At 35.2% G+C, this 25,342-nt stretch overlaps 2 protein-coding genes across 2 annotated transcripts; both read right to left on the bottom strand.

Moving 5' to 3' along the window:
• Positions 1 to 10,347: 10,347 nt before the first annotated feature.
• Positions 10,348 to 11,498, bottom strand: si:dkey-22i16.7 (keratinocyte proline-rich protein). The gene is made up of 4 exons (XM_057331147.1): positions 11,358 to 11,498; positions 10,877 to 10,950; positions 10,731 to 10,775; positions 10,348 to 10,612 (listed from the first exon to the last, which is right to left on the bottom strand). Exons 2-4 carry the CDS (start codon positions 10,940 to 10,942, stop codon positions 10,406 to 10,408), a joined length of 318 nt encoding a protein of 105 aa, XP_057187130.1. The 5' UTR covers positions 10,943 to 10,950; positions 11,358 to 11,498; the 3' UTR covers positions 10,348 to 10,405.
• An 8,800-nt stretch (positions 11,499 to 20,298) lies between these two features.
• On the bottom strand, positions 20,299 to 22,784 carry odam (odontogenic, ameloblast associated). The gene is made up of 8 exons (XM_057331771.1): positions 22,722 to 22,784; positions 22,592 to 22,636; positions 22,454 to 22,516; positions 22,060 to 22,257; positions 21,845 to 21,970; positions 20,650 to 20,730; positions 20,446 to 20,485; positions 20,299 to 20,343 (listed from the first exon to the last, which is right to left on the bottom strand). The coding sequence occupies exons 1-7, from the start codon at positions 22,779 to 22,781 to the stop codon at positions 20,474 to 20,476; spliced, it is 585 nt and encodes a 194-aa protein (XP_057187754.1). The 5' UTR covers positions 22,782 to 22,784; the 3' UTR covers positions 20,299 to 20,343; positions 20,446 to 20,473.
• Between the last annotated feature and the right edge of the window lie 2,558 nt (positions 22,785 to 25,342).

The raw sequence follows: 25,342 nt of genomic DNA, 5'->3' as shown, positions 1-25,342 counted from the left end.
TATCTCCGTGGGGACAGTCCATAGGCATAATGTTCTTTATACTGTACAAACTGTATATTCTATCCCTAACCCGATCCCTAAACCTAAAGATCATAGAATACTTTTTGCATTTTTAGATTTTTAAAAAATATTGTTCTGTACAATTTATTAGCGTTTTTGCCCATGGGAACCTCAATTTTGGTCCCCACGGTGACACGAGTCCCCATGTGTTGGTGTGCGTTCAGGTTTAGGTCCCCACCGGGATATACAAACATGAACACACACACACATTGATGGTGACAAGAAATTTGTTTCACATTTGAGGGAGGGCTGTTTAGATCTATCAGCATAAACAATATATAAAATGGATAGTTATTAGATGAGGAGTCTGACATCAAACTTATCAAGTTTATGTTTAAGGAAGGCCACTTAATGTACTGTTTAATTTTGAGATGTTGGTCTATTCTGCTTTCATGTCTTCTTTTGCTCTAGTGGAAAGGACATTTACAAAATACCCATTAAGGTGTTTGCTTTAAGCCTTCTATACCCTCATCTGTTTGCTTCTGTAGATTTCTTCTAAATTAACCAAAACAAGCTGTATATACAGTATATCTGCATATTTAAACATAACATTTCAAGGGAAAAGACTGATGTAAATCATATTAACTAATCACTGGTGATATGCTTTAGTTATTTTGTTTATCCTATTCATCTTCATTGCCTGACAAATGTTTGCAAGTTAGCACATTTTAATGACTTAATGCCTGGTTTACATATCAATGAGGCGACTCTGATGACGTTATTAATTTGACTGTGTTCAGCTGTCGTTTCTCCATCAAGTTAGCATGTATGCCAATGATATACTGCCTTAGCTAAACTTTAGCTACCTCATTGGATGTTAGCAAAACAATATTTGTCTTTTGGATAATTAGCTGTGAATTCGAAGCAAGGGTAGCTAGTCTGTTCATCACCACTCGCCTCCACACCAAGACAAATGCTACTAGAAAGGAGATTGAGGGCTTCGCTTCTGCAGCTGCCTGGTGTGCCAAACATTGTTCTACACAGCTGTGCTGCGCGCGTGAGCGCTATGCTCGGTTGCGCGCCTGCGTGGAGACGTGGGTGGGAGAAAGGCATGGGAACTCTCAAGATTTCCCGACCTGAACTGATATTTTGTATTTGTTTGACAGGGAAAGCTGTGCACAAACAGAAACACACGCTCGCACACACATACTGTTTATTCATTTGTAAAAAAAAAAAAAAGAGAAGTCCACAGTAAAAAGGGCACTTTCTCTCAAGGAAGAAAATCGGTCAGGGCTACGCTTGATTCGACTTATTTCCGTTAAAGCATTTCTAAGGGCCATACATGACAGTGGACAGGTCCTTTCCAATTTAATCAGTCTGAATAAAATAAACGTTCACAATGAATTCAAAGCTGGAACCTCACATTCTACTGAACTCTTATTTGTAGACTTGCTGATACTGTTATAAATCTTTTGTCTCATTGTTGTGATAACACTGCTTCTTTATAATAACTGCCATCTCCATTTTTTCCTCTCTGTGTGGTTTGAAGCGTTACAATGACTGATATGCCATGCTTAAGGAAAACTTCAGTCATTATGTGCAGTCAGGTCCAGGGTGTCTGTCATTACATGAATAGTAAGATAGATGTTTATATCTTGCTGAGTACAGAGTAAATGAGGCAAAAACATAAGACTCTGGGTCTGCTTCAGTCATTCCTCAAAAAATGAGACGCATATTTCCTGTCAGGAATGAGGTGGGGAAGAATCCAATTGCAAGGCAGCGGTGGTACGAAGACCATACTTTTTATTACACAGGGGACAGAACAAAAACACCCACGATGGGGTAAAACACAAGACTAAAATACAAAACTGAAAAATAAACACTTCCCAAGAGGGGGATAAAACAAGGGTACAAAATAATAAGACTACGATAATATAACAAGGACTAGACTAGATAAGCAAATGCGACACAACGCCGAGTGCATACAAGATAACAAAAACGGACAAGGCAGTCCAACACGAAGGGTAATCCAAAAGGAAGGGTGCATATAAGGCCACGAATAACTGACACGGCAAGACTGCGAACAAGGCAAGAATATCTAATACTGGGAACAAGGCAGATCCACAGTTAGCAAGACGAACAAGCAGTACGGACAACCACAGGACAAGAGACACAAGGGCATAATATAGGGAGACTAACAAAGGATAATTAACAAGGGACAGGTGTCGGGAATGAAACACTGATGGAAAGCTAAACGAGGGAACGAGAGGGGCGGGCCATAGACGACCGGAGAGAGGGCATATTATGTCAAGACAACAATAATATGTCTCTCCCCACACAAAACATGAGGCTCTGTCATGATTCTGCCACTAGGTCAAGAAAAGCAAGACAAGGTGTGACAGAACCATGACAATTTCCTAAAAGTTCAATTTCATTGGATGCTTACACTGATAAAACAACTAATAGGATTTACTTCACGTTTTTGCACACTTTGTTTTTTCTAAAGTAATTTTACTTGTGTGCAAAAGCTTGACACAAATTAAGTAGTCGTTTCTGTCAGTGTAGTGTGGTTCTTGAGGCTGTTGTTAGCTGATATCTGCTTTTTATACTTAATATACTTAATAATATTCACAAGTACCTAGAGAGTTGTGAAATCAAAAAGTGGATTTATAAGGAAGACAAAACACCCTAATAGGGTGATCAGGTCCTCAAAGTGATCCTGACCATATTGTGTTACTATAATGACTCTACTTTATTACTTACTTCCAAATTGCTTAAGGGGAAAATGGGTGAGGGAAGTGTGCAAATGTTTATATTTTACTTAATTGTTTGCTTATTTCTTTTCTGTGTTGATCAATTCTGCCATAATAAATGTGGCACTTCTCTTCTAAATCTGACAACAATAATTTCATTAACACTATAATCAGGCTGTGAGATGCTTGTTTTACAGCAGCAGGTTCAATCTTGACCGACGAGAGTCTGTGGTTGACTCGATAAGCATCTGTGAAGGTGTTTTTTTTATAAGCCGACTAAATACAGCTAAACTGTACATTGTGTGTGAAGAAACTTCTGGTTTTGTGACCAATACATTATGTGCAGCTAATTATGTTTAGTTTTATTTATCTTATATACATTTGTATAGTTTTACTTTTTTATTTTTTTGTATATCGTCACTTTGTTACACACTCCACTAGAACATAAAAAACACAGAAATTGCAGTTTTCGTTTATTGTTAAATCAACTTTATTACTTACTCTAGGCCTACATGAAATATTTAGAGTTAACATTTCAGTTATGATGTTTCAGATATGGTCTTTCACAAAATCTGACAATAAAACACATTTTACATAACTTACGGGGTTACAGAACGGTCATGGTTATAAAAGGTTCTTCGTAATTGTTCATTTCTTATAAATTGTTGATGTTAAAAAGCAGCTCATTTTAAATTATTTCTACAGAAATAGTACATACTAAATTGAATTAGCATTAGACAAAAACAGCTCCAGAATCCTGTGGTTTGATGTCTTTTCTCTCCAAGACTGTGGGCAAAAGTAATCATGTGTTAACAAATGAATGTGTGATGCTGAAAATGTTCAAACATTTTAAAAAACATATCAAAACTTTATGGCAGTTCAAAATTATGACAAATAAATAAAATTCAGATCCACCAAATCAGTATCTCACCGATCTTCATGGCTGCACCTGCAAACACAACAAGCACTTGTAATGAGTTCAAGCAAACTGTTGAGTTTAGAGCATTTGTGTGTGGCATAAAAAATCTGTACTGAATGTGCTGACAAGGCCCACAAGTTATCATTTTGGTTAAACACGTCCCGGCTATATGTGGCACTGAAGGAATAATTATGTTGTCAAATCAGAGCTTTACTGAAGGGTTGTGTTACAGAGGTGCATGAATTCAGAGGCTTTGAAATCACACACACACCTGTCCTGTCTGAGCCTGTTGCTCCTGCTGGGGTTGCTGCTGAGGATCATGTGGTTGCGGTGCGCCATCCTGGAATGGGGGGACCTTTGTAAAAAAAAGCAATAGAAGGGCTTGCCTACAATTTTCTATCAAATTTCTGGAACAGTGCCAGCGTTTAGTTCTTTATGGTCAAACCATTTACCACAACAAAGTAAAACTGTCTCACCATGGGTGGCTGTTGAGCAGCTGTTTGTGGTATGTACTCGAAGGGAAAGATCTATACATTTAAAAATAAAAAAACATAATAAAAATATACACATAATGATAGCTTTCCTGTAGCTCAGTGGTTAGAGCGTGGTGCTAGCAATGCCAAGGTCGTGGGTTTGATCCCAGGGGATTGCACATACTTAGAAACAAATGTATAGTACAATGCAATGTAAGTCGCTTCCAAGTGTCTGCCAAATGTAAATGTAATAAAAAATAAACAGAAGCATGTTTCTTTCAATAAGACGGTTTCAGATTGAAAGTAGCCATTTTAAATGAAACACCTACATTGGGAAATTGAGGAATCTGGGGAACATTTGGTAGATCCTGAAATTAAATAAATTAAAAATAAATTAAACTAGCAGTCCAATAAAAAAATACAACTCTAAGGATCAAAACCTTCTGAAATATTACCTGGTGCTGAGAGAAGTCATAAGGGTAGAACTTCAATGCGAAGAAAAAAGCAAAATCACCATTTATAAAATTGCATTAGCTTCAGGGCACAAGCAGTGGTGTTTATCGCTGTAATTTTTTGTAATTACACATTAACAGAGACTATTTAAAAAGCAAAGACTGGAAATGTACTGGCTTGATTCTACACAGCGTATACTTAAACATCTCTTGTAAAGTCCGCATTGGTGCTTAAATTGGCCTCTCTGTCTATTCACTCACAATTTCAACACTCTTCCGGCCCGGGGCTTTCGGGAGAGAGTACTTGATGAAAGCTTGAGTAGGGAACGTCTAAGAATAGAAAGAAAGTCACACCACAGTTTACACTGCAGCAACTTACAGTAGATCAACTAGACATGCTTGATGGTGAAAGCAAGCTCACCTGGGTACCACCTGCTCCCCCTGCTGCCTTATTTGGGAACCGTTGAGGAAATATCTATTTGACCAATAAAAATATACATTTTACATATTGCTTAGTTAGATCTAAGGTATTAAAAAATAGCAACAAAAGATATCTTACGATTTCCATGCTGATAGGAGCATTTATACCAGGCTGTGATGGCATGCCAGGGAAGACACCGTTAGTTCCCTTCAAATCACAGAAAATGTTTTTTACTGGATGTCCCAAAAAGAACAAAGTTATAGGTCATAATTAGTATGTTCGATACGTGTTCCATAGCAAGCCCAGAATTAGCTATTTAGGACTGTTAAACCTATAAATTATATAAACGCATGTCAGGGAGTAACATGCCATCATGCATGTCAAATTACAGAGCTATTGTCATCATACAGCCGGGTGTGTTGATTATGGTTAAAGCTAAAGATTTCAGGGAATGTCATGTAAGGTATGTATAGAACCTTCTAGAATGTTCATGTGCGGTTGGCCCCACCTGTCCCGGGTTGCCATAATGAGGGAGAAAATTGAAAAACGGCGAAAGCTAAACACAAACACACAAAAAAAGCATCAGTTTCATCATGTGGACAAGCCAGACACAACCTGAGAGACATTCGTTCACAAGGGTTTCATGTAAAGTAAAGAGTGTGTACTTACTGGTGCCGCGGATACAGCACCGGCCAGAAGAAGACACAGGAGAAACGTCCACATGCTTACGGGATCACTGAACTTACACAGACAATTCTGAAGGGGTCGAAAAGATTCTCTTGAATTTTAAGGAAAATATACTGTAGGAAGTTACCAGAATAGTACAGTAAATGAAACATGTTAGTTACCTTGGCTGCAGGTAAAGATGGCTGTGGGATAGGAGTTTCGTTTCAAGAGAAAGTTCTTGCTTTTATTTGGTCTCAGGATTAGCGAATAGCCAATCCCTCTCTAGCTAGACTTTATCATGACCTCACAGGCGGCGCAAGATTGTTATTGAGAAAATGACCTGTAGTCAGACGCTGTCTGCCTGTCTTTCAGGTACAGTACTATTATAATGATAACAGTTGAGAGATCTGCTGATATCAGTATGTTTACGTACAGTAGCAAAACCTTTGAGACTCCACACAGCACAAAAAATCTCAAAAGTTTGTTTCTCATAGTGGTGTTAACTGTATAAGCGTAAAGAAAACTGAACCAAAAAGAATGGGAGATGTTTTGGAGTGGTTTTATGCACACAGAATGGTTTGGTTTTGTTTTTTATTTTCTTAGAGCTTTTATGGCTATATTCATGAATCATGACAAGAACCGGTATTAAGTAACGTCCACAGTATTTCGTAATAACAATTTTATTCACATTCACTCACTAACTCTCATGCAAACTCTACACAGAAAGGCCTCCTGTCTCTGCTAGGACTCGAAAAAAATCATACATTCATTTGTATGTTTAAAACCTAAAAACAGGATGATTAAAAAGTACTGGTCTATATTTCTAAAATGAAAGCTTCTCTGAGAAACTCTCTTTTATTCCTGTATATAAAATAAAAGATCGTCAATTGACCCTTCGCAAAGCCCGCAGACCCACTGCACTAAAGAATATTTATCGTGAAATAATCTTTTCTTGAAAAAAATGACGTGCACTTTCAGCCCAAAACAATAATATGGTCTACAATATGTATTTGAAGTATAAATTCAGGATGTGAAAGTGACTTAGAATGAAGTAAACAAAAGAAAGATCGAAGCTATAGCCTACAGATGATAAAACTACTGTAATAGTAGCATATAGTGTGCTTGCCGTTAACGACAAAACGCCATTGGTTTCTGATACATTTAGGCAACGGGTGAAACTGTGATTATGACCATAAAGATCAAATTTTATCTCTGTTAAAATTCTGGCAGTGTTGATGAGATGCAGTCCTTAAGCGCGGATCATATGACAGTCTATGTGTTGTGGCGAATTTTGACTTCCCGCCAGATTACGACTCCCCTCATTGAAATTGCTGGGGGATTAGCTAATCCTAACCCCTTTCCCACACCTAGTCCTAACACCTAATGTTAGTGGGGAGGGACTGGAGGAGTCATAATGTGGCAGGAGTCATTTTCAGCACCACACCGGTTAAACTCTGTGGTTTGATTGTCGGACAAAATGGCAAATAGCAACGGGTGGGGAGAGATGCATAATATGGGCGTTATGATTGGTCAGCACGCGTGTCAATCAAACTCCAGGTGAAGGGTCAATTGTAGCAGCAGAGAAATCCCATTGGTGCCTCGAGATCTTCTATTTTCCCATTATAACATGCATTTTATAACTATACAAAATGCTTCAATGGCAGCGTATTGTTTGAAATGTTGAAAGATGAAACACAATATGACCCCATATGATAAAGTAACAAGGGAAACTATTCTAGGAAATCTATTCTTAGGAATCTGCTTAGTTAGAGTCAATCAAAGGCTTGAATATAATAATTAACAGTTTCTCTATGGATTTTTGTGCTGAGAAGACAAGACAAGTGTTGAGTGTGCACTGTGGGCTTATGCTCTAACTACAGCATGCAAGGCAATATTCAGTATAATGTTACTGTAACTTACTTGAATGATGAGCCTCGGACAAGATCTCAGTTAAACATTTTAACTTTGGTGTTTTCGCAGACAATAAACAATGCTGCGCTTTTCTCTGACTGTGGTGTAAATGGCAAGCTGTGTGTGACAGCATGAAAATGTTGGGCTTACTTTAACTTTAAAGGTACAATGCGGGATGTTTTGTATGATCTATTAACAGAAATGCAATATAACATACAAAACTGTGTCTTTAGATGTGTATAAAAACCTTACGTAATGAAAAGTTATGTTTTTATTACCTTAGAATAAACCAGTTGTATCTACATAGGGAGCGGGCCTATCTACATGGAATTTGTTATGTTGCGCAGCCATGTTTTGTACAGTAAGCTCTAACGGACAAACAGCTCTACAGAGTGCGTTTCGTATATGTTGGTCTTCTTTGTGTGTTTTTTTAGACGCAGCTTGCGTCATCACTGAGTTGAAGACGCACAAAGTAGTAAGTCGTAGTACGGAGAGGAGGAGGAGTAGTCGTCGTCTAGCTGAAGCAACTGATTGTTCTGTTTTAGATAAAATGGAGGACCATGCGTATTGTGCATAAGAGCCGACAGAGCGTGAATCTCCGTCGTCAAAGAAGCGCAAACGTGATGCTGCCAGACGAATTAGAGACAAACGGCGGCAGAAATCCAGGATAAACATCGGTGTATCTATTACCAGATGGAAGGCACTGTTGAAAGACAAATGTTTTCAAGGCGACGCCGAAGTTGCCTGTTTTCTGCTAGACTGGTAAGATAATTCAACATTTTCAATGTTTCCACTTTTTCAATGTTTACCAAACAACTGTTTTGTTGAAACGGTAACGTTAGCATTTTATACAAATGGCCATATAACCTCCGAATAATAATGTTTTTCCGTCCCTGCGATACGTACTCCGGTTGTTCCTGACTTTACAAAGGGGGAGACAAACGTCTACTAATTTACACCTAACTGCCTATGTCGCTGTCAGATCAAACGCTTTGAACAGCGTTGCTATTTACGATTAGCTAACTTTAGTTACTTCACTACTCTCAGCGTGTACTAGATAGCACGCAAGAAGTATATCTAATTATAGAATTGTAACAGTAACTTTCGCAATAGAATACATGTTAAATGATTAATTACGTTAATATATTGCTTTACCTTTGTAAAGAAACATCATTGCTCGTATCACTGCTAGCCGCTGTCTCAGTACACGACATCTTTTTTTACTGTTGCGGCCACCGTCGTACTTCGAAAGGGAGGGGTGAGCACATGACTCAGAGATTCTTTGCAAAACTATAATACAACGCTAGTGGCCGCTGATTTTCAAGAACTGCGCCTTTAAGTCAGCAGTTAAATTTAATGTTCAGAAATAGTTTAAACCAAAAAATTAACCTCCGCAATCACTTACCCTGATTTCATAATGAGCTTGTTTCTTCGGCGCAACACTAAGAAGATTGAGAATCCCTGAGCTGTTTTTCCATGTAATTAAATGCGGAACCAAAACTTTTAAACTCCGAAGAGGATATACAGGTATGGTTAAGGTATCCATGAGGCTCAAATGGTTTTTCACGATATTATTACCTTGTATTATAAACAAATATAAAAATTGAATAATTAATCAACTTCAACATAAAAAAATGGCACTGCAGAAATCGCATTGGCTCTTGCGTCATGGCGTTTGGTCACGAGACGCGCAAGAATAAATCAGGTTTGATGTTATTAACTTGTCTCTTTTTTTTATTTATTCAATTTTAATCGATTTTATTTGTTGCAGAGTGCTATAAATTATGTTTAAACTTTATAAATATATATTTATATTTATAAATGTATATTGCATCCATGAAATGTTTCTAAAGAAAAGTCATTTCGGTTGAATGAACACAGATGATTACTTAAATAACTAAAATATACAGTATATATCAAAATATGATTTGCCTTTTTAAACCCCATAATAGAAAAGAGTCCAAATAGCCAAACCGTGAAGTTAATGTGAGGAAATATGTATTCATTAAGCAAGCAACCAATCAAAGACATAAAAAAATCTATTGACACAATAACCAAATACATTATGAAAAACATTGCAGATACACATACACAGATAATAAAAGACATTGAGATGAGTTTGCTCTTTGGTTAAATTGATGTCTAATTGGGCTGAGTTCAATTAATAAAGGAACACTTGATCAAATATGATTATAAAAACTCTTAAGTTATTGTGATGGTCATTGGGATAACAGACACAATATAGCATTAGTATGACTTAAATAAAGTTCTGATTTATTTCAGGCCCTTGTCACCAGATTTATTTGAGATTAAAATTCTTGCTTTTAACTGATTAAATTTTTCCAAAGTTAAGTAAAGCACATTTGACCACATTTGATCATTAAAAATGAAATAAAAATAGACTGACTCCTAGTCATGACACTTCCTCTACGCACTAAGGTGAAGTAAGTCAGACATTTGAAGCCACATTTGAAGATAGACATCTGCTGCTTATAATAAGTAGTGACTCAGGAGTTCTTGTCCCACCCAAGACAATCTCAAAATTACATACCCACCTCATGTTATGTTGTCATCTGCACCGTAGTGTGTAATACCACAATAGGGTTGAATACTTGACTGTTACAATGAACAAAACGGACATAATATCACATGTTGTGAATTTTCAAAATGCAATAATAGTTTTATTTGATCATTTTATCAGCATACATGTTAAATATTGCTGTTTGTTCACACAGCAAGGGAAACTGTTTGCTAATTTGGTACCAATACATGGCTAACAATCAATGCCCACTGATCGTGTTCAAAAGCATTCAACATCCAGCATCTACACAGCGGGAGGTTGTTCTGACAGTGGGCCTGGGTGTGGATGCTGGCGCCGGTGCTGGAGCTGGTGCCGGTGCTGGGGCAGGACGTGGCAGCAGGGCGATGAATAGTGGCCATAGCGGGAACTGAGGACCAGGTGGAGCCGGCCTCAGCAGGTATGGATAAGCAGAAGGAAAGGGGTACGGATAGTTCCTCTGTAGTGCAAGAATTTTAAACAGTCACATTGCAATAAAATTCCAGTGTGAAATGTTCAGATTCAGATTTAGAAATGACATAAAATGACATCAGTAAGTTTTAAAATGACTGGAGTACCTCATCACTGCCAGAGGAGCTCCAAAGATGACGACGGCCGCAAAGCTGGAAATCATTTTAACAAAGTTATGATTTCATAACGTTATGAAATGAATGCAATAAATAAAATGGTTTAATTATTTTTTATGAAAACTAAAGTCACTTACAGTACCGGTGGTCATTAGACACAGTGTGGTCAGTAATACGAGACTGTTCATTTTGGGATGGCACATGTTTTTACCTTTATTTTGGAAACAGAAAGGAACAACAACTCATCTTGGCTGAAATCATAGTGAAGTTTATTTTTAACCAACAAGTTCAGTTCTCCATGCAAGTGCCATAATTAACCACACAGGGTCACTCATGAGCAGTAGAGAGAGCTTGAAGACAAATTCAAATTGAAAATTCACTAAAAAGTATAGTAAACTGCACAAAAAAGCCACATTGAAAGATTACTGTAAATCAAATCCAAGAAGACACAGTATTGAAAAAGTATTTTCTATGCTTTTGTTGGTGGCTCTTCCCTCAAAAATGTCCATTCGATATAAAATATCAAAAATAAATACAGTACCAAATATATATTTTCTACAAAACTAATTAAATGCATTAGGTGTCAAATCTATAAAGGATTGGAAAATAAAGGCTTACTGTCTTGCTAGCCATTGAGTCTTCTTGAAGTTCTGAAGAAACACACTGAGATGTCTGTCCTGCTTAAGCATTCAGATGGACTGATCAAAAAGTTGATCACACGCATCATGTAGACAAACCTCATTATAGGAGGCATAACAATGTTTAGTCATGTCTTAATCCCCAAGGTTTTAAGTCTGTCTGTCGGTTTATGCAATTGTAATCTGTTTTTAGAAATCTTGACTTCCTTCCTGGATACATTGCTTCAGAGGATTTACTGATCTCGTATAGTTCTGTTTTTATTGCGAGACTCTTATACCAAGGTAGCACACGTCTGCATGGCTTAATCTTTGCAAAACAGAAAGTGTGAATAATTTGAGGTCTGGTTCATAGTCTTGGTCTTTTGCAACAATATTTAAACTGTTATCAAAATAATAGCATGTGGTAACTGGTCTGCTTACGGTGATATCACTGTAAAACTTTGCTGTAGTTTTGCAGCAGGTTTGCCAGTAACTTACTGTAGATTTAATTACCTAATACTACTTTACTAGTACTGTTTCCAATTTAAGTTAAACTTACTTTAATCAAAATGAAAACACTTCAAAATGAGCACTGGACTTATTACTGGCATTAGCACACCAACACTGCAAAAAATGATGTTCTTCCTAATTGTCTTGTTTTCTAGTAAAACTATTTAAAACTTCTTAAATTCTGATACATTTACATGGCGAGAAAAGTGACCCAAGATATTTAGTCTTGTTTGATGAAAGAAAATATAAGAACTAGATAGGTAAGTTTATGTTTAAAACAAAATTGTAAATTAAATCTATTGTAATTTACTAGCAATCCTGCTCCAAAATTACAGCAAAGTTTTACACACAGTGTATTTTATCTGTTTGTTTAGCCACATGCGGCAAAGAACATTTCTTAGTTTTAGTAATTCTTGTTTGATTCTTGGAATCAAACATAAGAGTAGCATGTGAAAGTGGCCATGATGATTTTTTGAATTTATAGTACACAAAACATGTGCACTAAGAACACTAATAAAATGTGGGGATGTGTGATTGTAGGCTAACTGAATGGCTGAAGGATATGTTGAGCAAAAGACAAGCTATTGCAGTTGTTACCTAAAAAGCTAATTTCCCTTTAGCTCAGTGGTAGGAGCATTGCGTTAACAACGCAAGGTTGTGGGTTCGATCCCAGGGATTGCACATGCCTATGTATTGGATAAAGCAATGTAAGTCGCTTTGGATAAAAGCATCTGCCAAATGCATAAATGTAAATGTAATACTTGTATACATGTTTCAGTTGGTTACACTACACACTCAGAGAAAGCATCACAGGAACACAAATATTTGATTCAATGGTTCAATATTTATTTTGTAAGACACCAAGAAAAGGAGTATCAAGTCAAATATTACAATATTCCAAGAATATGAATGCAACTGGACACATCCTCAGTATCAGCTGGTGACTCATCTACCACTATGGGGCAGGAGCCGGGGCAGGGGCAGGTGCCGGGGCAGTGGAACCTGCCAGTTGTGCTAGTAGATATGCCAAAAGGCTGAGGAGGGCATTGTTGTTCTGGGGTGGCCGGGGAATGTAAGGCATGTAAGGGTATGGATTTGGATAGGGACGCTGATATTGGACTGGGTTGTAGTAGCCTCCAAATCCTCCATAGTTCTGTAGTAATACCAAAGATAGCACATATAGAGAATGCCATTTAACAGTCATTCAAACAATTTCACATGAGCACACATATTCACAATATACCTCTATAAAGCTTTTAACAATTTGCACGGCTTTGAATATTACCATTAGGATAAATGAATTAAATAAAATTTAAAATTAAGAGATTTTGTGCAGTTTTGTATTCAACCTTACCTCTGAGGAGCGGCTTCGCTTCTCCCTGTGTTCCTCATCTTCTGCCTGTTGAAAGAAATAACTTTATTTTGTAACTGTATTAGTTCTGGAAAATCTTTAAATTGCATAATTAAAGTTGACAATTTGTCAGGATTTGTTTAAATCACAAATGAAGTTACTCACCAGCACAACACAGCAGAGCCCAATGAAACAAGCGACAATAAGGAAAGATTTCATGGTTCTAGATAAGCTGTAACGTAATAGAAAAATGTTAAATCTACAGTAAGGATCTGCTAAAAAGGTAAATGTAAATTCTTTTAAAAACTTTGATTCCTACCTTTGTGGCAAACTAAGCAATTCTCCAGTGCAGGTATGATATCTAAACAGCAGGAGAGATGCTTTATAAACACATTATCAACATGCAACTAACCAATCAGAAGATCGGATCACAAATCTCAGTATCACTTCGTATTTGGCAAGTTAGACTTTACTCGACAATTGAGAAATAGGAAAATGATTCACATGGTTGTTTCTACTCTGAAGGAATATGACATGCAAACTTGGCTTAAATTGACTTTCTGCAACACATAAACAAAACAGAAGATTAAGGCACACCTTATGGGTGTATGTGACTATGATTTTCTGTTTTTGATAATGATTATCTTTGTCATTCAGGTGAACGTTATCAATTCATATTCTGTTTCTGGCTTCTGTTTCATTTGATTGTTTTCATTTTTCTTGGTCCCTGTCATTTAAGTGTCATTTTACTTTAACCCTCCTATTATCTTGAAATTTCAGCAACCCCAAATATGTTAATCTATAATACATTACTAAAATGTTATGTTATTTGTTTTTATTTACACACACTTAACCTATCCTAACAATTTAATTTAAAAATTGGACAAAACATAATGGCTTGATTTCTATATGAATAGTTTATTGAATGATATCCGTTTTAAAAAATTATTGTGTATTCCAATTCATTTCAATCAAAGGGCAGTCGGTTTGTTTTGATTTAAGCCATAATAACTCAAAAAATACAGCTAACTAAGACATTAAAACACAATAAAAACATGATAACATAATAAAAAACATGATTTTTGAATTTTTTTAAAAACAGAGTTATCTCATTTTGAAAACAAACTCTTCATATGTTTTAGCCTATACATCTTCGGAAAAAAACTTTTGTTGCATGTTTACTAGATATTTTCATGAAATTATAACATTTATTTTATTTGAGGAGAGTTTTACCAGTCAGAAAAATATTTCACGTATTTGGGTCAAAATGTGTACAGGCATTTTGAAAACTCTTTAAACATTAAGATGTGCATGTTTGTGAATTCTTCTAAACTCGGCAAAAGTCAAATAGTTCAAGGTTTAAAAGTATAATCAGAATATTTTCTGAGATGTCAAAGTAGTGGTTACAAGGGAATGAATTTTAAACAGGCAGATGTTGGGGTTCGAAGTACTATAGCTTTTTTTTACAAAATGTGCTTTTTTTGGGCATCACTGTGGAAAGTGAATGTGTCATTCACTGCTACATTTTTTTAAAAACACTATTCTATAACTTAAACTAAAGAGACACAGCTACTGTATGAAGCCTAAGAGGGGTTTAGCTGTAAAATTAAGAGTGAAAATATGTGTAAAAAACTTTAAATCTTGTTTTTTATGCCCTAAGACATCCTGACTGAGGTTGTCATAATTCATACATTTAAAGGTTAACTGCTTATATAGTATATGTCAGGGCAGAATTTTCTGTTTCTTTATTGGTATTTTATATATTGTATATTATATGCTAGATCTATGATAGGTTGGGGTAATAAGGTTCCTAATTTACAGTAATATGATCAATTCATTAATTACATATTTCTTTTACAGTGATATGATGCTGGATATTATTTGCATGGGCAGTATTGCACATGGCATACCTCAAACATTTTTTACATATTTACCTGCAACTTTTTATATCTTTTTATATAAGGTTTTATATCTGTTTGGTATTCAATAGATACAGCAATTGACCACAACAAGAAATATAAGATGTGTTGTTTATCTAAATTACTTGCCAAGACAATATACTTATTGCAATAATACATACATGTAATGTTTTCTGTTTATGATTCTTGTGATTTGCCCATGTTTTATGTGTTGCTTCGATGTATTATTCATAGCCAAAAATGGCAAATCTACTTAAATTCAATAAAAGATTAATTGTAGTCAACAAAAGAGATATAAGCATTTGCTTTAATGTTAACAAACTACTGAAATACACAAATATCACCAAAATCAAGAAAATATAGCTAGAATCAAAACAGTATACACATCAAACTACTTTTATGACATTCTTCTAATACACTAATACATTTGTTGTTGTATTTCTATTCTATAGTTCCATTCAACTATCTGCTCTCGACATCAATTACAAAGTTTTCTTAAATAGTTTCTTATCAACTCAGATTTGTGATTTCTCTCAGCAGGGTGCAAATCTTAACCCGCTGTGGAAGGTGCAAGGATTGGAGCAGGGGTCGGGGTCAGGACCGGAGCAGGGGTTGTCAGGGCGGGGGCTGGAGCCTCAGTCATAGAGAATAGGGTCAACAGCAGCTGAAGAATTTGGTTTGGGGTCAGGTGACGCAGAAGGGGTAATACAGCTGCAATCTGATTATAAAGAGAAATACAACAAACACAGTCAATTACATTTTATACATTTAATTACACATAAATATGTTTTTTTTTCGCCAAACCTCATCGGAATCAGAGTTGGATGCTAAGCTTCCCAAATGCTGGTGATCAACTTCAACCTACAGTATCATAACAACCATTAGTTTCATTATTCTTTGCACATTATACAGCTATACTAAACTTAAAAACCCTAAAAACCTACCCGAAAGGCCAAAGTTAGACCAAGAATGCATGAAAAAAACATTACTATCTTCATGTTTCTGTCTGCAGGATTCTTCAAAGTCCTTTAAAAAATTTTCAGCAGGATATTTTTCGTCCTGATGCTTCAAGAACTGTGATAATCTAAACAGCCTGAGGATTTAAATACAGCAATTCACCACGTTTCTGTTCAACTTTTAAATAAATGTTTCACAATGCTAAAACACATAATCTAAGGGATAACAGATGCACGTCTAATTGCTTTTTTGTTACATTTTTTCATGCAATGTCTGGGTCGTCTGAATATCTGGTCTAATGACAGATAATTATGTTTAATGCACAACGCTGTGTGATGCTTGATTCTGATTGGCCAGTCGCATCATCCAAAGGTGTATTCTTAAATAACCACAACGCACATCCACGGATTAAGTGATATCAACATGATCATATCTCTTACACGATCACTTTGTGAAATTCACAAGTACTATCAAACGATAATGTTAGGCTTTGATGAGTCATCTCAACATGCATCAGACGCCTCACCCTCATTTCTGTTACTAAATACAAAGACAGGAGAATCCTTGAACATTAGGAGGGTTTAGGACAACAAATCTGTAACAGCCTGACACTCCTCTGTGGTTTTATTTAATCTCTCAAGCTAATATTGCAATACAGACGAATTGTCGAAAAGTCAATACACTTACATACTTTGGAATCAAGAATATTGAAACGTTATGAATCATATGCTTGCATGGCCTACAATATGTTGTCTTATATTTTACCAATTTTATTAGTATTATTAGTTGAGACCAAAAATTTATCTGATAACTGAAAGTAATTTACTTGGCCATAACAAACACTGAAAACAACAAGATGGATTGCTCAATCATCAGCTGCTATAAAAAGAGAAGGAAGACAGGTGGAAGTGGAAACAAGTGGAAACGCTGAAAAGGTAACAGAGCAGATACAAAGAATATGTGTTTAACAACATGTAAAGTTATCATTTGTGCAGAAGATATAACATTTGTATATATTTTTTATTTTTACAGAAGCAATGTGGTTTGTGGTGGTATTATTATTTGCTGTGGTGGCAGCTCAAGTGAGTAAAACTGATTTCTTTTTAGTTGTTTGCTGTACTGCAATGTATGTTAGTGTTATTGTTGTTTAAACGCTCCTTCAGCCATATATTGATGATATGTGATTTTTATGCATTAATGTTTTAGCCAAGTGACAGAGACAACTGGGACCAAGTTGGAGAGAGACGTTTCCCTGACCCTCGACCAAGATGGCAGCACAAAAAAGTTGGATTTTCAGCTTTTGTACGTTTTTGTGACACAGTTTCAAAGTGTGTAAAACAGTGAAATGCTCAAAGGTATGTTTATCAACATGTCATTTGACTCTAATATACTGTGCAGAAGCCAGAACAGATGAACCCATGGAATCCTGATGGAACATCTGAGCAACAAGCCCAGGCTGCCCCTGATGAGTCTCCAGATCCAACATTCCCTGGTCAAAATAGAAAAGGAAACAGGGTGAGAGAGCAACTTTGCTCTATTTACTCTAAATGTACTCTATTCTTAAAAAAAACAATGGTAAACAAAAAAGCAAAAAAAACATTGTTAGGGTGAAGAGTTTGACCAAGATACATGGAGAAGCGGACAGTGGGATAAACAGGGTGTATCCGGAAAATCACAGCGGCGTGGCAAGTCTGGTAGACTACATTTTAAAGTAAGTTATAGACTAAATGAGTTAAAAGTCATAATTCAAAATCCTATTTTGTTTTTTGTCAACCTCAGTTAGGATCCTGTTTTAAACATAAAATGACTTAAGTTAGCTAACAAAGTTTCTTCAATATGATTTTGCTTTATTTAGAAGAAAACTAAGACAAACACTGTTTTATGTTACTAAGACTAAAATGTATTACTGTAGCTTATTTATTGGTAATTATAGAAGTTTTGTGAGTTTATTACTGTTAATTTAGATATTCTTTGTATTGTTATACCGATGTATACCAGCTTTCTTGCAAAGTGGAGTTTTTTATAATATGTAATCTATAAAAGGGAATGCTAACCCAATGCTCTCAACATGTTTGCTGAAATATGAAAACATCTTGACGTTAATGTGTTGATCAATTTTTGTAGCCAGTGAATCCCCCAGTGAATCATAGTCCAGTAGATGGAGACAGAGAGAATCAAATGGACCAATTCTTAGGAAAACCTCTTAGCCCCAATATGATGGTAAATCTTTCCTTTTGAACGAATTTGCTTTCTTCTCATATTCGTTGTTTTCTTTTGGAAGTTTTATAATATATATTTAATTGTATTCATTTATTTACGTTGTTATTGGTGTGATAGGACAACAGGCAGTTCCTCACGATCTTCAAGGTAAAATGTTCATATCTTGAAATGTTGAAATAAATAAATGTTAATTTATATTTTCAGTAACTAAATATGTACGTTTTATTTCACTAAACTGAATCTATAGGCTGAAAACGTGACTTGGCAGGTGAGTGAAACTATTGGTGTAGGTGTTGTTTGTGTTTTAAGGATGCCATGAAGTCAAACATAATGCTTTTTATTTAATAATTGAACATTTTATTTTCTTTGACAGAATGTTAGCACTTACCATCTTAAAGAGGTAAAAAAAAGTACTTAAACTATTGTAAATTAAAATTGTAAATCGAATAAATCCCAAAAATAAAATATAAAAATGTAATAAAATAGATTTTGTTTCCAGGGAGAGAATATCTTTCTCCTGCCAAAGGTGAGTGATTGTTGGAGAAGTTCATTTAAGAATACTTTACATTTTCCACACACAACAACTTACAAATCTTTTTTCATGATATTCACCAGAGCAAAGAGCAGAAGCAGCCACCAAAGGTATCAAAACCTTATAATAGGCTAATGTTTCATAATAATAACGTTTCATGAACAGTTAAGTTTTACATTATTTATGAATGATTTACAGGGTGGAGTGAAATGGCCTCAGGAAATGGGGGTAATTTATAATATAAGACTTACATTTTAATAAGATACATTACAATTAATTAACTTTGTTGTAAAATTAATTAATTTATGTTCTTTACTATTATTTACAGTATGATTACTTTCCCACTGGCCCTCAGGTAACCACACCATTACAAACATTTCTCATGGTTTATAATACACCTCAATAATCAATCAAACGAATGTATAAAATAAAAATAAAAGTATGCACCAATTCCCAAATCTGATTATCTTTTTATTTACCAGCCTTATGTGAAGCTCATCTATAACCCAACGGCAACAGTAGGTTTAATATACAGTACACTAAAACACACTGGTTTATAGTTTGTCAATATTATAGTACCAAAAATCATTTTAAATCAAATAAATCAATCAATTATTACAGCCCTTTTGCATATGTTTTCCAACAGCAAAGAATCTCTTTTGAGTATGGCATTACGCAGCTTGTAAGTAATCAAGAGGAACTTTATTAATATCAGTTATAGGTATTTTATAAAGAATCTAGCCAGTATCTGTCGTGACTTTTTTCTGTATAGCTTCAATATTGTGTATATACATAATTTGTATTTATTGTTTTATGTATTGTTATCTTTGCAGCTTCCATCATTTATGAAGGTCAGTGTTTTAGTCCTTAATTTGAGAATAAATTAATGTTTGAATTCATTTGGAATAATCTTTACAGTATACTCATATGCTCATGTTTTTCTAATTTACACATTGTTTTTGGCTCTGATCTACAGGCGGAGTCTAATTAGGGGTCACTTAGCTGGCATGGAGGAACCATATACTCACACTGGTTGGACAGATTGCCACTGTGCTTTATATATTATTATCTCAACTCATAACTGGCTTTAACTAAGCTGTTTTGGTTCTTTCCATAGGTGACAGAGCGTCTAATTTTTATTTAATGTATTGCACTAAAATGTGTAGACAGATACATGTATAGATGTTTAAATTCATATTAACACAGTCACACTGCTTGCTTTGCTTTTTTATGTATTTGAGAATCTGTTAATTGAACTTTTTAACATGATCGCTGTGATTTTGATATTGTGTTTAATTTAACTGCATTGGTTCATACCACAGATTTTATGCTTGATAGCTAATCTATGGAAAGCAATGCCCTTGTCAAGTTTAAATGGTAAAGGAAAAAGTTCTAATAATAATAAAAATGCAACTGAGCACCAGTTTATTCATTTATTTGATATTTTGAAATGTGCAAGTAAACAAACATATCTTAATGCATGGTTCTCCTGGGATATCTGAAAATCAACAACAAATTAAATGTATGAATTTAGGAAAAGCATGTATACTGTAATGTCTCATCATAATGTACATGAAATACAGCTGATAAAACATATTACCTTGTTAGCAACAAAATCATCTGAGAAACTATGGCCCAAACTGTGAAAAAACAGGATGCCCTTGTTATCAAATCAGAATTGATTAATAAATATAATTTGTCAGTTTTGAATCAATTTCATTGCATGCAAATATTCTACTATTATTATTGTACGGACAAATACAAGAAAACTTGGCGATTAGATGCAAGTTTACACGAGAATTACCTCTACAGTTCCAGGACCAGGTCGATCACCTCGGTAATCCGGAGCAGCAGTTACACTCGGGTCTGCTGCTTTTCCTCCGTTCTGAGAAATGAAATAGACCACAACACATGAAGTGCCCCTTAAAGGTTCAGTGAATAAAATTGAGCGTCATCTAGTGGTGAGGTTGCTAATTGCAACCAACGACTCACTCCACCCCTTTCTTTTGAAGCACTACGGTGGCTCCCACAGGACAAAGATGCCGTCGCATTTTCATTTTTTTGCCGAAGGAGATAAAGTATTTACCGTTTAGGGCTACTGTAGTAACAACATGGCGAATTGCATGCTTGGGGACCCGTGGTGTATGTACATAGAAATAGCTCATTCCTGTCACAAACGGGGAAGTGAGACACGGACAGAGGACCCAAGTGCAGACAGCGGGTAAGGGGTTAACAAGACTTATACTAATTATAACTACAAAAATACAAAACAAAAGCCCCACGTGGGGGTAACACAACAAAACACAAGGGTATAAAACATGACATCAGGGACAAGGACTAACTACACCTAACCAGACTAAGACAACACTTGACTTAAATACAAAACAACTAACTTACACTGACAAGACAGGAACTCCACATATGACACACACAATGAACCAGCACAGGACAGAGAACAAAGGGGCATTAAATAAGGGACCAAATCAAGAGGGGACAGGTGCGGGGCATGAACTAATAACGAGCACTAACGAGGAAACAAGAGGTCAGGAACAATGAGACCTGGCGAGAGTATGATGAGCCATAAGGGCCAAAATTACCTCCCTCCACATGAAACAAGAGGTTCTGCCAAGGCTCTGCCACATGATCAAGAAAAGCAAGACAAGATGGGGCAGAACCATGACAATTCCAAAGTAATAAAAACATAACGCTTCATTATCTAAGGTCTTTATACACCTCTGAAGACATAGTTATGTATATTATATTGCATGTCTGTCCACCAAGAAATTACACACAGCACCTTTAAGTCAAATAAATACAACAATCCACATATTTTGATGGTTTAATATTATATATTTGAAAAGCTCATTTACACGATTATCTTATTAGTCACTATATCTTAACTCAGATGCTTTCATTGTAACAACAGAGAAAAGGTGATATTTTGATCAGTATTCAGGCTTGTGAATCGAAACAGAATTTGATCCAAGTTTTCAGAGTACCTGGACTGGTTGAATTGGTTGATTGATAGACTGCTGTTGAATATTTGGACCAGGGATCTGGTTGGGTGGCAGCCATACCGGAGTATTTCTCAAAGGATAAAGATTATTCAGGAAGTATGGAAAGGCCTACAAACAAAATGTGACTTTAGCACAATTTCTTATTCGGCAGAACAGATATTGCATACACATACCTGTTCATCTCTAGTAATGTGTACCTGTGCGGGATTCTGTGCTGGTATGGCATTATTGGGACCGAGGCGGTTTACGGGCTGCTCCTGCTGTAACGGAGGCAGCTGGGCTGGATTCAGCTGGTTGATTTGTGGGGGTAAGAAGGGACCAGGCACTGAGGGGTTAAAGTTGAGCACCTGCGGCAGCTGCGGTTGGATCATGAAGGGAGAGAAAAATGATGGACCCTATAAGAAGAAAGCAAGCAAACAGAGCAAATTACAGCTATGATGCAAATAAATTATCCAATATTTATATTCAATTTATATACAAAAACACACGTAAATATATTCATAAATACATTTTCTTTTATAAGCAATCTAGCCTTGAATTTACTGAATTTTATTACTTTTTCAGGTGATATACTATAGGATGCTAATGTACCTGTGCTTGACCCAAACCAAGACCTGCCAGAGTGAGTCCGTTGAGTCCATTGAGACGCAAAATCTAGAAAGAACACTTTACTGTAGATATTGCTTTGTTAAAATAACAGTATGCCGTGTCATTTAAAAACAAAAATACCTCATTACTGTTACTTGCGAATATTCCGATTTGAGGCTGGTAGACCTGAGAAATGCAAGCAAAAGCAGTTTGTTAATATATGTTTAATACAGGTAAAAAAAATTTAGTTATTTAGAAGATGAACACTTACAGGAACACAAGAGCAAAAACTGAGGATACCGGCCAAGTAAAGGATGACTTGAAATTTCATCTTCCAAAGCTATGAATGAAAACGCATAAAGGATACTATTCACTTGTCAAAACTGAGAAACAAAATCTTTAGAAATACTCAGAAAATGAAGAAGTGTGAGCTGTCATGGTCTCATGCTCTTTGCTTTTAAACCGGGACAAGCCCATTTATAATGTATACGGTTGAGTGTTGTTACTATGTCATGTGTCTCAAATTGCCTGTGCACATCCAATATATCATTACAGCCAAAGACTTTAAAACCTGAGCTGTTTATTGGTCTTATTAATATCTTTGTTTATTTGTGTGTTTGATGACACATGCTTTGTGAAGTGGTGAGTTTTTCTGTGCTGATGCTATTCTGAGGTGATGTAAAATGATGTAAATAAGCATAGTCTTGACTTTATTTTGATCCATGATAATGATTATAATAGTTATTTGGTGACAGTTCATAATACCTTAAATCTCAAAATCAATTTATGAAGTAATTTAGGTATAGCTTAACATAATGTGCTGTATAAATCTACCAAATTTAAAGATAGACTACATCTTTAAATAACCAAAGTTTTAAACATATTATAATATTTGAATGCATAATAACACATGATTATTAAAACAGTTAAAATTGTATATTATAACATTTGTCTTAATGAAAATAAAGTTATTGTAAGCGTACAGTATATGTAAGTAGAATTGTTGGGCCAATACTGCCAATACATCTTCTGTGATGTAGAGACAAATTATAGTCTGACTGAAAAGCAAGGTAAACAGATTGAATCATTCTCTTTAAAAATAATGATAATGCTGTTTATGTGTATGACCATTCAGTAATTACATGGACTGAATATTCCAGACAGAGGAATTAGGCTGAAATGGTTTATGCACTTATGCAGCAACCTCAAAAGTCTTTGACAATGCCATCAATCTTAAAGCACATAAAAGACCAGTGATCATTATATATAAAAAAATCATAGTCAAATTCAGCATAATATCACCATCACAGTGTAAAATTTTAATGGAAAAAAATACTATACTCAACCCAAAATGCCCACAGCATAGTACCTCATCATGCATATACAGTATTTGGATTTCTGAGGTTTTGTGTCATAGTGCCATTTGTGGCAACATAGTCTCTCCTAAAACCACAGAGTTTTCTGGAACTTTTCAGCAAACTAAAGAGGTGTTTGTCTTGTGACGTAAACATCCAAATTATGGTCTGACTGACAAAGTAAAAAAAAAATCTCTTTAAGAAATATGTCATTATGTTTTTGGTTTCTAAATACTGTATTTCAGAATAAAGAAATAGGCTTAAAATCTGGTGCATGGTGTGCAATGCAGTGAACAAAGAAAACTGTCTAATTGGTAGAATTAATGTACAGCTAAATCATTTTAATAACAACACATACCTGTCCACATTCCATTTCCAATCAACTATGACTTCTAATGCTATTTAGAATAATAATCAAAAATGACACTTTCATAAGGTTAATGGATAACACTTAATAAGGTCCCATAGAAACTTTGTTGGCTTACATGAAGAAATACAATTGTTCATCATTAGTTCATGTTAGTACATTATGAATTAACTAATACAAGACAGATAAAACTTTTGATTTAAAAATGCATTAGTAAATGCTTGAGTCAACATAAAAGATAAAAAAAATGCTGAAGAAGTATTGCTCATTGTTTAATCATGTCAAATAATGTAGTCATCACATGTTAACAACCAGAACCTTATAAAGTGTTATTTAGTGTTTAAACAACCATTGCAGAAAGTGTCATATTTGCACCATTCTTCTATTCCATTTTTGTTCTATAGGATTCTTATTTTGAAATGGACTTTTAGTTTGTATTTAGCCTTCATTGTTTTTTTATTTCATTTCACCTGTGTTACTTCCTGTTTTCATTTGGTTTCCATTGGATTATCACAGATCATCATCACTTAATCACTTATATAGTTTGAGTTCCTCATTATATTCATGCATTTATAGGCCTTCTTTCCATCAGTTCATTGGTTCTTCTATGTTTGAACTCTTTGTTGAGGTGTTACTTTATTTGTTGTTGGATTCCTGTTTATGTTGCTCCTGTGCCTTCATCATTAAACCTGCAATTTAATTCTGACCTCAACATATCTCCAACCTCCTATCTAAAACCATTAAAGTTACAAGATGTATTGTATATTCTTTTTTTTCTAAAAATCGAGCAATTGGGAGCAGTACAGATACAGAGATAACTTTTTCTCATTTTTGTTTATTTTGCTTATTTTTGTTATGCTGCTATTTGGACTTCTTGTTATTAAGATTTTTCTTGTTGGGGGGTTGTGTATAGTAATGGTTCCTTATGCACATAGCCTTTCACTGTCCTTAAATACTTATACTGTACAAAACCAATAATACATTTTATTGAGGCAGAGCAGAGACTGTCATTTATTATTGTTATTTTAGAAGTTTACAATTAGTGTAGGTTAATAATTTAAAGTTTGGTTGAATGGCCTATTACATTACATAACTATCAGTTTTTCTCTCAATAACTTTACAATTTGAGATTTATTTAATGCGTTGCATACTGTTTTTTAACTTTGCATT

Source organism: Triplophysa rosa, linkage group LG4 (genome assembly GCF_024868665.1).
Source record: "Triplophysa rosa linkage group LG4, Trosa_1v2, whole genome shotgun sequence".
Lineage (NCBI taxonomy): Eukaryota > Metazoa > Chordata > Actinopteri > Cypriniformes > Nemacheilidae > Triplophysa > Triplophysa rosa.
Note: the sequence above shows the minus strand (reverse complement) of the source record. Positions and strands in the feature narration are given on the sequence as shown.

What these genes read in the sequence shown, in the direction of transcription:
- odam (XM_057331771.1), bottom strand. Translation starts at nt 22,781, where the DNA reads ATGAAATTTCAAGTCATCCTTTACTTGGCCGGTATCCTCAGTTTTTGC. An exon ending in GTTTTTGCTCTTGTGTTCCT is followed by an intron (nt 22,637 to 22,721) that starts GTAAGTGTTCAT and finishes TGCATTTCTCAG; the next exon opens with GTCTACCAGCCTCAAATCGG. An exon ending in CAGCACAGAATCCCGCACAG is followed by an intron (nt 21,971 to 22,059) that starts GTACACATTACT and finishes TTTTGTTTGTAG; the next exon opens with GCCTTTCCATACTTCCTGAA.
- si:dkey-22i16.7 (XM_057331147.1), bottom strand. Translation starts at nt 10,942, where the DNA reads ATGTGCCATCCCAAAATGAACAGTCTCGTATTACTGACCACACTGTGT. An exon ending in GTCTAATGACCACCGGTACT is followed by an intron (nt 10,776 to 10,876) that starts GTAAGTGACTTT and finishes AATGATTTCCAG; the next exon opens with CTTTGCGGCCGTCGTCATCT. An exon ending in GCTCCTCTGGCAGTGATGAG is followed by an intron (nt 10,613 to 10,730) that starts GTACTCCAGTCA and finishes CTTGCACTACAG; the next exon opens with AGGAACTATCCGTACCCCTT.